At 40.3% G+C, this 13,266-nt stretch overlaps 1 protein-coding gene across 3 annotated transcripts in view; it reads right to left on the bottom strand.

The window, feature by feature from the left end:
- SORCS2 (sortilin related VPS10 domain containing receptor 2) overlaps positions 1 to 13,266 on the bottom strand; it is a 571,450-nt gene that overhangs the window by 245,224 nt on the left and 312,960 nt on the right. For all 3 annotated transcript variants that reach the window (XM_063335693.1, XM_063335692.1, XM_063335691.1), the window contains exon 3: positions 2,037 to 2,136. In XM_063335693.1, coding sequence (XP_063191763.1) covers positions 2,037 to 2,136 — 100 coding nt within the window. The remainder of the gene's footprint in view (positions 1 to 2,036; positions 2,137 to 13,266) is intronic.

Raw genomic sequence — 13,266 nt, forward strand, 5'->3', positions numbered from 1 at the left:
CCGTTTTCAGCGCGTTTCAAAAGATGTGAACTGGTTGACAAAAATCCATACCATAATGATCTGAAGTCTAGTAATACCAGGAATGAGTGAAACCCTGAGACTTTGCTCAGCTCAGAAAAGGGAGTCAGAGCTCTAAAGGTTCTATCCCACCTTATTGCAAATGGGCTGAAATGGATGGATGGGGAAACATTTTCTTCCATCCTTCTAAATAACTTTTATGAAATCAGCTGGTAGCCTTAGTCAGTGTCCAACACCAGAAAAGTTGCCATTATGACTGACAAAGTTCTTATCACATGTAGACTTCTCCCTTACTTGCCATGTGTGACTGCAACACCTCAAAGACCAGTTGCTGTTGGCAATTTAATTCCAATGCTTTCACCATTTTGGTACCATGTATGTGTGTGTGTATGTATATTTGCATACAGAAACATGTTTCCCTCTGGCATCGTTTAAAGGCCCTAAATCCTGAAGTCCTTTCTGCTCGGCTGGTTTTGTTGTTTGTATGCTATTGAATAACATCTTCATAGAAGAAAACCTCTGCATAAAACCAGTGTATTTAACAACTACCCAAAGGGACTTTGTATAACAAATGGATTCCAATATGGTGATAGTTTACACTAAGCAGGCTTTGTATCTCTAAGAACTTCAAATTTTCTTGAGCAGAATATAGATTTTTCTGAGACAGGGTTAACGTGAGATTTTTTTGGTTTTTGTGTGTGTCCTTCAGGCTTGAAATTCAGCCCTCTTTACCCCCCTTTATTTTTCAAGACAACTGGCACAACCACATTGTCACTAGCCCCCCTGTGCTTATGCAGGCTTTTATATTAGAGCTGGGTGAGCTGGGAAAAAATCCTCCACAGAGCTCTCATCTGTCTCTTACTTTTAGCTTTTATTCCCAAAGCTGAAATGGGTGAAGATTTTTTTTTTTATTCTTTTGGACTTGAAATCACCAGTAGATCTTATCTCTGAGACACAGAGCCTTTGTGCTTGGTGGTAGTTCCACTTCAAGAAACAAAAAAATAATTTCTGACTTTGCAGCAAATTGAAAATATATTACTGAGCTCAGGCATAAGCATAGCTTGGGTGCAAAAACTCCAGTGACAATTGCAAGAGAAATAAAATATCTACTTAACCATCCAGGCAGCCTCGCTGAGTTACACTGATTTTTGATTAAGCAGAACAGACAGATAAACACAACTAACATTGTCCTTCCAATCAGTGGCCTCTGCATGAAATCAATGCTTTTGTATTACACTGGGGTTAAAAGGCCCTTATCAAGAGAAAATTCTTATTTCATGAAAGACCTACTGTGCTTCTGTTATTCACAATGTACTTCACAATTTTTGCTGTTTAAGACACAGGCATTTTGCAGACATAGAAGGGTTGTTATTGGGTTTTTTCCTCATAATCGCTCTTCCTGTTGCTTCTAATATAACATCCATTGTAAATACACTCAATGGGTCGATTTCGCTCTCGCTTATAAAGTCCACTTAATCTTCCTAGGCTCCATGAAAAGCTTTTTGGCTCAGTAATGATGCAGGAGCAGTTTTTAAGAAAGAGTTTCAAGGAGAGGGTTTTTTTAATTTTTAATTAAGGTTTTACACAGGATAAACATCATTCTCAATGACAGCCTCCCCAGTCCCTATGCTTTATATTAAGGAACATGCAAAGGACTTTGAAATTGTGCATAAAGGATGAAGAGGTTGAACACTAGTTCAAAAATTTTAGGTGGATGTGTGGAAACTTACAGGAGTTGCTCTTCCATTTCTGTGGAAAGCTCCATGGAACCTCCATTTCCAGGAGTCAATGGCCTCAAAAGTTTTCATACTCCATCACGGCATTTCTTCCTTCCTATATTATTCAGCAAGAATAAATATCCCACTTCCTTTCGTCACAAATTCATCTAAGGTGACCTGTAACTTTGTGAAAACCACTTCCCTATATTTTGAAAACCAGTAAAACACACTTCACATGGTTGCAGCATTGCATAGTTGAGTCTCAGCTGCCCTATGAAAAGTAATTTTTTTGCCACATACCTTTTTTTTGTTGGTGGGACAAATGTAGAAATTGTCAATAACAGTGGAAATCCCAGGCTGTAGATTCAACTTCGTATATAATGTCCCAAAATCTGAGGACCTGAAAGAAATCAAACATCTGTAAACGCTCTCTTTAAAGGCTTCATCATTGAAACTCTGCAAAAAAAAAAAACCCCACTTTGTTGCAGTAACTATCCCTTTTCAATGCTTCTCCACCATTCTTTTGTTCTTTTCAGTGCTCCTTAGCTAAAAGAAACTAAAAGGAACCTGCCGCTATTAAGAATATTTTTCTAGGTTTGAAAAAACATGGCTAGTTCTGTCTGTATTTAGCAGTTCTGTGCAGTGCTAGCTTTCATCCCGACACTGCTCTGTGCAGTCACGGAAGCACAACATGTATGCCTTTCCATCACCACCAACAAGGTGGGAAAAAAAAAACTAAGCAAAGCAAAGGCTCATTGGCAAGTACTAACAGCACCTCTTTGGCTATGCAGAAAAGGAAGAGCTAACTTCAGAGCTTGGTGTTGTATAACAGAACCATTCGGCCTGAGATCTGGAAGACTCGCAATGGACCTCTACCAGAATTCATACTTGATAAAGGTATCTATCCAATCCTCCAGCTCTTTTTCAACGGAGCACTAAATTCTGAATGAATAAAACCAAAGTCAGAACTTGGCCATCAGTACGTCGTACATACAAATCTATGAATATTTCAAATGTGGGCACTTGGTAGAAATTGTTTCATATTCCTGAAAAAACTAAAGTGAAAAATGGCATCCTTGCTATGCACCTGTATCGGCAATATCAGAACGGCATAAAAAGAACGTGCAAGTGAAATGTTAATATAGGAAAGCCTTAGTTAGTGAAACTGAAAACAAGTCACATCTGAAATTGAATCACTTTGTATGAAGCCTTGTTTGTTCTATATAGGATCAACTTGCACCATATGGTCTCTCCTTATTTACAGTTTTCCCTTTCACATTTGGCAGGGGACTCAGGCACATCTAAGGCACCTCTCCCTTCTTCACCAAGAAGCCCTCCCTAAGACAGGTGGTTGGTGGGAGGATTTCCACTCTATACTCCCTTTTTTTCACCGGAATAACAATCTCCTTTAACAAACAGGGCTGAAGGTACGCTGTTCATACCTCTACATTATTCAAACAATTGTGAACATGCCACAGCTCTCATGTCCAAGAGAACCAGGATGAGACCTCTGTCCCTCCCAGTGTGGCGCTGAGGACTGCCTATGCAGTGATTTTTGCCCTATAGCCCCATTCTACCATGTTTATTGTTCTCCAGTGGGCTCTGTTGACTCAAACTCCTCACCCAGGGGAGTCACTGCTGAAATTCGTAGGAACATGACTGAGTACAGCAAGAGAGAAAAGTGAGAAACCAAATTCCTGGCTAAGTGTGTACACCTTGACAGGCGGCCCACAGCCTGAGGTCCCCTCCAAGGCGCTTGAGGCAGAACGGTCCCTGAGGGGCTGGTGCCTGCAGGAGGCTGCCATGAGCACTGTGTACCCACCCATGTCCCAGTCCCATCGAGGATGTCACCTAAGTCAGCATGCTGTATGAAGCCAGAGGTGGCTACTTTGCTTTCACACATCCAGCTTTCCACGTGAGAACTTTCAGCTATGATCATGGAGCGGCTTTCTGTATCTTTGGCATTACCAAGCATATGGGGCACAGAATGATATGCCCAGATCATGTCCTAAGTTACACCAAGTAAAGAACAGTTCATATTTACCTTGCTTTTCTTCCCTCTCTACCAGTCAAAAAATGACTGGGCATAAGCCTATGACACACAGACCTAAAGTTGAGACTTTATCTATTTTATAGTGACATCTGAATGGATTTGATCCAGTTTTTTTTTTCCCCTGTAATGTTGCTTCACCTGCGGATATACAGCAATGCATTACAAAAGTTAATGGAATCGTAGCAATTCAGTTTTGACAAATAATTATGTAGAAATCAAATACGTATAATTGCACCACACCGGGTATTCAGCACCAAGCTAATTAAAATTCTAAGGGGAATAGGATGGACAGTGCTAAACCTAATTTGCCGGAGGTGTTTGACAGAAAAGAAATTAAAGCAAAGACTAAAATACTGACTTCAGACAGACGTACTGAAATCAGGCAGAACAAGTATGCATGGTGGAAACAGAACCTACTCTATTCTCTTGGAGGATGGAATATCATCAGGTCAGTGGCTTGCCCAGTAATAACATCCTAAAATAATTCTTGAATCTTAAAGATGATCCAATTTACTTTGAAGAGGCAGTTGCAGGACTAATACAATGGGACCACTGGAGAGTTACACTGCAGGAGGGACGGTGGTGGCAACTGTATCAAGGTATGAAAAGAGTACAGGCAGGAAGCCCAAAGAGGATAAGCCATTTCAAAGATAAAAAGTTTCAGTCTAAAACTTCCTCTTCTAATTCTCATGGCTTATAAAAAGTACTCCAAGAAAAGAATAAAGTGGTAACAAAAAGAGTACACTATGGTAACAAAGGTATTTTCAGACAAAGGTAGAAAAAGTATACAGTCAAACATCTTTTATTTTCTGGTACAAATTAGCTATCTCAATGTGGAAAAAGATTAATCCAGTTCCAATCTGAGACAACAGGCTAATGCCTAAGCAGGAGTACCTGGATTGGCAGAAGATCTGTGGATCTATGGATAAATTTGTTCAGACTCCCAAATCTTTTTTATTATAACCCAGCCTTGAGGGAGCGCAGGAATGTCAGCTACTCTTTGAGAAATTTACGTACAAGAGGACATAGCTCAAGGACATTATTCAAGGGGAGCACTGTCCAAAATAATTGGTTTTCCAATTCTGCTACAATCCAGAGAAAACAAGTCACTACAACTTTTTTACTTGAGATATAAATTCCATGTTCCTGACTCTGCATCTATAAAGAATTAACATTTTGTAGCACACAGCTAGAACAGAATTCCCTGTAATTGCACTACTGGGCTACAGACAGGGCTGGGAAGGATGAATTCTGGGATCTGATAGCATGCCTATTTCAAGAATATATTATAAAGAAGCAGCACAAAATGTGTTTTATACCTAATTTAGGAGAGGAGAAGCCCTTTATACTCTTCCAGTCACAAAGAGAATTTTTTTGTGTGTTAAGAACCAAACTTGTGCTGTGTAAAAAGTGTTAAGGAGAGGGTGAAAAAAAAACCCTCACAAATGAACCATCTGTGTTTATCAGGATAAATATATTGCCTTTCCTCCCTAACAATTCATGAACAGGTATTTCTAATGGAAAGAGGATACCCACGTACCTGATAAGAGTAAAACATCCATCTATAGCATGATTTATTTGCAGTGGTAGCACAACAGCAGAACTCCGTAAGCCAGAGCAAGAAGTATAAAGTCTGATTTCTTAAAATGCGCCTGGCCTGCAGTTCTGAGTGATCTGGATGCAGTTAGTGAGCATTTGGCTTTCTGTGAGACATTCCAGGGGATACAGCAAGCTATCCACTGGCTGCTTCCCGCTGCTGCTTATCCAGCTGTGCACTACAGGCTACAGGTTGTATGGACGTTTCTTAGTAGAGAAAAACTCAGTGGAGGTCTCGCAGGAAACACGTCTTCCAGTATTCAGGTAATGGGCCATTCAAGAGTAGTGAGACCACTGGATGCTGGAACAACGGGATTATTCATGTACAGATGCAGATATCACACAACCTGTGTCTGCCAGGGCTTGTGCGTGGGTAATAGCTTCTTTGAAAGTGTATACATCTGCTGAAATATGTGCCATTCTTCTTTTTTTTCTTTAAGGAAAAATCACTTGTTACTATAACAATGGCATATTGAAATAATCATCAAAATCAAACAATGATGTTAGAGCACAGGCAGAATCATGTCTTTTTAGCTTGTTTTAATACTGTGAGCTCAAACAATAGTTTATATCCTGATGAACATACCCTGACGAAACAAAACTTCCAAAGCCCCTAAACTCTGAGGAAATTTGTGTCTCGTCCTTAAAAATGCAACTTTTTTATATTTGAGCTAAAATGAATTTATGCCTAACATACTTTGGAAGTGTACCTAAACACTGAGTCTGGACATCTTCCAACAGAAATACTGAGAAAGAAGAAGAAATTTAACAGCTACCAACAGAGACATGAACCAAATGTTTGCCTGTCTAAACTTCACTATCATTATACAGCTCTCCACCAATGACTCACACCTGTGATTCAGTATTGCTCATTGTTATTTTTTTTGCCAGATTATATTTACAAGCATATATTAAAAAATATATAACAAACATTAAAATATATAAGAAACATTAAAATGTCTATCGGAAGATGTTAATGAAAATTTTCAGACAGATGAAAAGTGCATTGCCAAGTCAAATGTAATACTCAAAGGAAATGTCAACTGCAAACGCGTCCTTTCCTGTTTTCTGTTATTTTTAATGAATTGAAGAGATGCACTGGAAAGAGAATGGTTGGAACACTTAACACACATGTTCATCGGATTTCCTCTACCTTTCCTTCTTGAAGATTAACTCAAGCTCCATTCTAGCCGAATGAGCCATCCTGCACAAGCCCTATTAACTGAAAATCCTAAAAGACAACGATGAAGAGACTTCAAATGATGACTCATGGATTGCTCAACTAGCGAAACAAAAAGAAAGCCTTTGGAAAAAACCCTACGCAAGATCTGCTGGTTTAGATTATTGATAAATTGTTGTAAAAAAGAGATTCAATTGAGACGCATATTACAGAGTCAAGGAAGAGTGTATCTGTGCATAACACTCACTGGACTTCTTCCCACTTAATTTTCTCCAGACTGTATGCAAATGTTATTTTCCTGCCTTCCCCTCCTTTTGGTCAGAAGAAAGATCCAGTATTTACACCATGAACTTTAAAGTGCAAGAGAAATTAATTCAGGTTTTTGATCTATCACACACTTATGTCTAACACCAGGATTTCCTTTATGTTCTGGTCCCTCACATGAAAAATCGAGACAACACTATGTCCTATACCTCAAATATCTGCAAGGAAAATAGGTATCTATAGAACTGTACAGTAGTGAAGACCAGATGATGGAATATCTAAAACAGATACATCAGAAGTTCCAACAACAAATGCCAGGACAAACCTACTGAAAGGGAAGTAACCAGAGCAGTATCACTAAAGAAGTGGTACACTACTGTATCTTCTTTACTTAAACAGCACAGAAGACTTCAAGGGTTCTTACGCGTATGATGTGGAAATTGCAGAGACTTTGGTTAGCCTCATAAAATCCTCTTAAACAGCAACAAAAAACCTCCAAACCCCTAAAGCCTTTCTTCAGAGTAGAAACACACTGTAACATTGGGTTCCAGTACCCAACCCATCTATTGAGGAATTCATGCCAATGAAAGTTTCTTCAAAGGCTGTAGAAGAGTATGACTCCTAGCAATCCAATTAACAGATTACTCATCAGCTATCAGCTCTACGGGAGTACTTTCTGAAAATACCCCTCTCTCTGGTTTCCAGAAAAGTCAAGCCTTTTTGAAATTAAATATTTTTCCTCTCAAAACTAGAAATATAGAAATGTTTCTTCCTCAATCCAGTTTTACACTAAAGAATCATTGGCATAGGCAAGAGCTAACAGATAAACAGTTTAGCAACTTCACATTTAGGCAATACAGAATTTACTGTTTTTTCCAAAAGTACTGCAAAGATGAATGTATCCTGTTTCTACTTACCGATCCATTACTGATAACATATATTGATCATATATGCTGATAACATAGATATTTTTAAGAAATGTGGATTACCACAACAGCCTTTTTAGTTAAAGCGACCTACTCTGTAATGTGCTGATAAGTATAGATGGTGCAACATGGTGCAACTCTGCCTTTATACAGTTATAGAGATTCCTTCACATTTTTACAGGTATTATGTGCACAGGCAGCCATCCACAGTGGCTTTTTAGTGACCTGTAAACATACTGATTGTAAAATAATGACCTAAAAAAAACTACAGAAAAAAATCCAAATGAAACCAAAACACTGAACAGCCACATTCATATCGAGTGAGAACTCAAGGAGGATAAATGAATTCTAGAACTGGACTTTTATTCAGCGCATTAAATACACACAATTCAACTAGCTGCACTGAGAGGGAAAACCAGTCCTCTGTAGCCAATAATAAAAGCCAGGATTACTCTGCTAGGTGACTTCAGGGAGTCAGATCCTTCCTCAGGAGCTACAGTTACTAACTTCACAGTGAGGCATAGGACGCAGCCTTATTTTTCAACATACTTAAAAATCGCAGGAGACAAGTACTAAATGATGCTACATGTTGGCTTCTCCTCTGAGGGTTTGACATTCGGCTCCCCTGCCGCTGCAGGGTACCTGGCCTGACTGTGCCCCGTACTGGCATGCCGGGCTACAACTTTCTATCCTAATGTCGCAGCTACCTTTGCAGAAAGTGTTTCAAAGCCAATGTTTTCCAGGAATTACCCTGTCTCAGAGCTGTCCAGACACAAAGCTTCGCACAGGACAGGAATCGTTCACATTTTCTTATGAGGGAACCTGGAAGGTGATAAACAGCTGTGTATACGGATGGGGTGTTACTTGGCGCAAAAAATTCAAGCTATATAATACCTATTTATGTACAGTATCATGTTTTCCCTTACTGGTATCTTCTGTCATGCACTTATTGTGTACTGTTTTTGGTTAATTACTTAATCTGTACAATATAGACACACACACTTAAACTTTAATAGTTAGCAGCACTGTGTCTTTAGTTTATACTGCATATCTTTCAGTGCTGTATTTAAATATTCCTACTCTGCATAGTCTTACAGTTATCTTCTACAGCCTTTCATTAGTCCTTCAGTATACCACAAACATCCTCCTCATTAGCCTATAATCGTGCTGCTTATCAGTTACATTTTCAAGCTCCTCATTACTTTGTTGCACAGCTCCAATAATTAGACTTTATATTTTGCAGGCCCGCACAACATCGCATCAGCTTCTACTAGCTGCAGCTATCACCTTTTCTCCCAGAAACTGTTAGTTTAGGCAGGACACCTATTCTGAAACTACTGTCTTGGTGCATTAATTCCATTGCCAACACACCGCACTCGCTGACGGCGCGGCTTGGAAGGTACAGCCTGTAGCCACGCTTGCAGTACACAGATATTTGTGATGAATCTGTTCAACCATGAAACAAGCAGTGTCACAGTGACAAAGCAGACAAGACACTGCCAGGAAGACAGGGTTATGTCTTACTTTTGTAAAAAGTAAAAGCTCTGTGTTATTTCTTCCTTCTTAGCTTTGCAATGCAGGCGGGGCTGGGGCAGGTGCTGGATACAGCCGGGCCTGGGAGCACCTTAAAAATTCCCCACCATTGTTCAGGCGTTTGCTCTTGTTAAAAAATACCCAACAACTGAAATGATCCATGTTCAAATTAACGGTTTTGAAGACTTGCTTTTAACCCGGATCATTTCAGTAATCCTGTTTACAACTCAGCCCCACAACCAGTTGTAGTGACCTAAATAAGGGAGTAGAAAACGAGAATTAAATTGTGGGAAATAGGGAAAGATCGATTTCTTACCACGCTGTCTTCATTAAATTCAACATGTCATGTAACTTTCTTCATTGATTCAACATGTCCTGTAACTAGCCGTTAGTGTGCAAGCATTTATCCTAAGAAATGGTCCTGTGTAGATTTAGTTTCAGCAGCTGCAAATCCAGCATTGCATTAGTAGGTCTCAGCAAGGAATGGAGTATATCATGGAGCGTTTGAGGGGTTTGCTACTCAGAGTCAGCTCTGGCCCATTAGAAACATACATAAAATACCAGAACTGATAACTCACACAGTGTTACAAAAATGATTAATGTTAATTTGGGGGGTTTTGGTCCATAAAAATGCTAGCTGGATTAGAGTACAGGAAGAATTTTACTGTTAGGTGTATATTTTTTAATAAAAAGGCTTTCCTTCACAAGCTGAATTTATTATTTCTCAAAGTTCTGCATTAGGAAAAAACCCCAGTGTTTTCACTTAACTATTTAATTACTACCTACAAAAAAAAATACTTCACTCCCTATAGAGTGTTAACTTCCTTCCACCAATTTGAATAAACAACAGCATTTGAAAAAGTGTGTTTGTTGAAAATTGGGGGCGGGGGGTGGGGGGGAGAAGAAAAAAAAGAAAGAGAAGCCTTTGGTGCTAAAATGCCATTTTCCAAAATTATGCATACTAACTATATTGCCAGAAGTGGAAACATCATTATATCACTTCCAGTACTATTCTTCTTTTGTCAGTGCTCTGACTGGAAATGAGTAATTACAAAAAAAAATTCTCATCTTACATATTTGGGGAAAGGGGATGGATTAAGAACATTTTCTTGAGGTTTGCAAGGAACATTAAAATTCTCCACCATGGAAAAATGCTAGGTATTTCCCACAGCCCAGGCTTTTTATTTAAACCACTACACACAGACGAAATATTTCTGAAACAAATTTATTCTCGGTCAGGCAGCTGACTTGCCTCAGGAAGGCAAGAAGGATGTTGGGATGCATGAGAAGAGAGCATTTGGCCTTGTGCTTTCTGACCAGAACAGCAAGTTTTCTTGTAATCGCTGGAAAGATCTGGCTGCAAGAAGAACATTTACTAAATTAAAAAAAGAACTGATAATAATTTCATAAATTGTATGTTCACATTCACATGCAATTATGTATTTCTCTAGTGATGGGCTCTGCCAGCTATAATACTCAGCAACTTTACTCTCCAGTAAGTGGAACTCTTCTTTAACTCCATTTGTAGAAGTTTTTGCTTTTGCTGCCGAAGTGCTGACCTCACCTTTACGATTGCTCTGGGAGAGGTGGGAGGGGGAGTGAATGATATGGCCAGGTTGTAGCACTTTATAAAAAGGTAAATGAAGTCAATGTTTTGTCAGTAATTTGACTGTGATACTCTGCACCTGAAGCCAAATGCTTGGCAGAACTAAGGGAGTAACCGGACATTTTTATGAAGAATGAAACTATCCTAAATAGTGAGTAAATACAGATAAACAGACTCTGGAAGGTATCAAGCCTTATACTGAGTGTATTAGAAATGCATCAACTGCCCCACAGTCATCTGTTGTGGGTTTTCCGGCACGCTTCTCCGAAACTGCTAGTACACATCATGGATGGAGGCTGGGCAGTGCTCGGATGCAGCGCAAGTTCATCCAGGAGATCAGTTCCCACGTCCCCAGTGTCAAAGGAGTGATTATTCTAAATTATTACAATTGCATCAGGAATAAAACCTTTGCAAGGAATTTTAAGGCATCATTTTTAATTCCTCTCCTGCAACATAAGTTCATTGCCGGTGTTTAAAATACCTCCTGCCTCACATATGCCCGTGAACGAGGTTGCCGCAATGTGTCTTAAGTCATGAAAACATTTAGACAGTTAAACAAGTAAAGGCTTTCTTAACAGCCTTTAAAATCAGCGTACGTCTGTGCCACCTGAACTGGCAGTTTGCAGAACACAGTGGGAAAGCCTGCAGATAAGGATGGGAGGAGGCACACCTGAGGTTCTGCAGTAACCAGGGGCACACCTGAGGGTGCTGCAGTAACCAGGGTAACTGGGGGAACTCAGATGCTCACAACCACTTCCGCACAATTTGTTTCTGTTACTTGCTAATGACCCCAGTCATAATCTCCTAATAGCCTTCCTACAATCGCTGATGCTTTTTTTAAAATTTATTTTGTTTAGAGCAGCCAAATTTCCCTTGCAGTTGTTCTCCTGTAACGGCAGTGACACCTGGGGAGGGCCGAGCCCATCAGCTGTAGTTTGGCCTGCTGTTGAACTTGGCAAGCTGGCAGCACATAAAGCCCCAGCAGATGTTTCTGCTTTTACAGCAGCTCTTCCAAACCCTTGGCCAGACATAAATCCAAAATAGATCCAGAAAAGAGACAAACAGTGCCACCATCATGGCTCTTAAAATTAGGAGGCAGAACCAGCCTTTTCTGCAGGACTCTGAGAGACCATTAGCAGCAGAAGGTGCCATGAAGTGTTCCCATAAATTATGCAGACAGATTACGAAGGCCAACCACAGCAAATGCAGCACATTTTGCACTGCGTCGCAGTTTGCTAGGAAACAGAATCTTAAGACGAATACACGCATTTACATACGAGTTTCCAAACTGAGATCACACTTCATAGCAACAAGTACAGGAAGCAGGCGGTTTTATGGCCATTAACACTTTCACGTGGATCTACAGTGCTTCCACGCCGTTAATGAATGTTCGTAAAATCAAACAGTAAGGAGATGATCCTTGGCAGAAGTAGTCTTCTGAATACATGCCATGCTGGATATATTTTGAAAAAAGAAAGCCGCACTGAGAGTGTGTTCAGAGCTGACTGTGCTTTATAGGAGAGAGGCTGATATATACCAGGGTGACATGCTAATACATTCGTTCACTTGATGATGACTAACTGCTCTTAACGGAGGCTTGGGCCACAATAAATTGTTGCCATGTAATTTCAAATGCAAGTGAAAACAACCCCCACAGAATAAGAATAGCTCTCTACGTTCAAAATAACACAAAGCACTCAAGGAGTCGAATACTTCAATCACATTCTTGTCTGGCATTACGGGAGACTAGGAAGACAAAAAAGTGACTCAGCATCTAAAAAGGAGTTCTTTTTGTAGGAGCGAAGGTTATTTACATGTTCTGCTTGCCCTAACATCTACCATTCAAGCCCAGATGGAGCTGCCAGCAGCGGATGCAGCTCTGCAGGTCTGGGGCTGATGGGGTGTCTGGGGTCTCTCACTGAGGCTGGGACAGCAGGAGATGCGTTCTTCCTTGCAGGAGCCTTGTGGTGGTGGAAGATCTGGGTCACCAAGTGAAGAGGTGCAGACTCCACAGCTGCTGACATGACAGGAAAGAGATCCATGGGATGACAGCAAGTTTGTAGATGATACAAAACTGAGGAGTGGCCGATACATCAGTGATACATCTTGTGGAGATATGGGCAAACAGAAATGTCACAATGCTCAACACAGGGAAGTCTCGCACCTGGAGAGTAATAACCCCATGCACCAGTATATACCGGAGCACAACAGGCTGGAAAGCAGCTTTGCAGAAAGGCCCTGGGGGTCCTGGTGGACATCAAGTTGACTGTAAGCCAGCAACATGCCCTTGCTGCAAAGAATTCCAACAGTCTCTCAGGCTGCATCAGGAAGAGTACCAGATAAGCAATGTACCTACCACATAGGGCCTGCAC

This window comes from Chroicocephalus ridibundus, chromosome 5 (genome assembly GCF_963924245.1).
Source record: "Chroicocephalus ridibundus chromosome 5, bChrRid1.1, whole genome shotgun sequence".
Classification (NCBI taxonomy): Eukaryota; Metazoa; Chordata; class Aves; order Charadriiformes; family Laridae; genus Chroicocephalus; species Chroicocephalus ridibundus.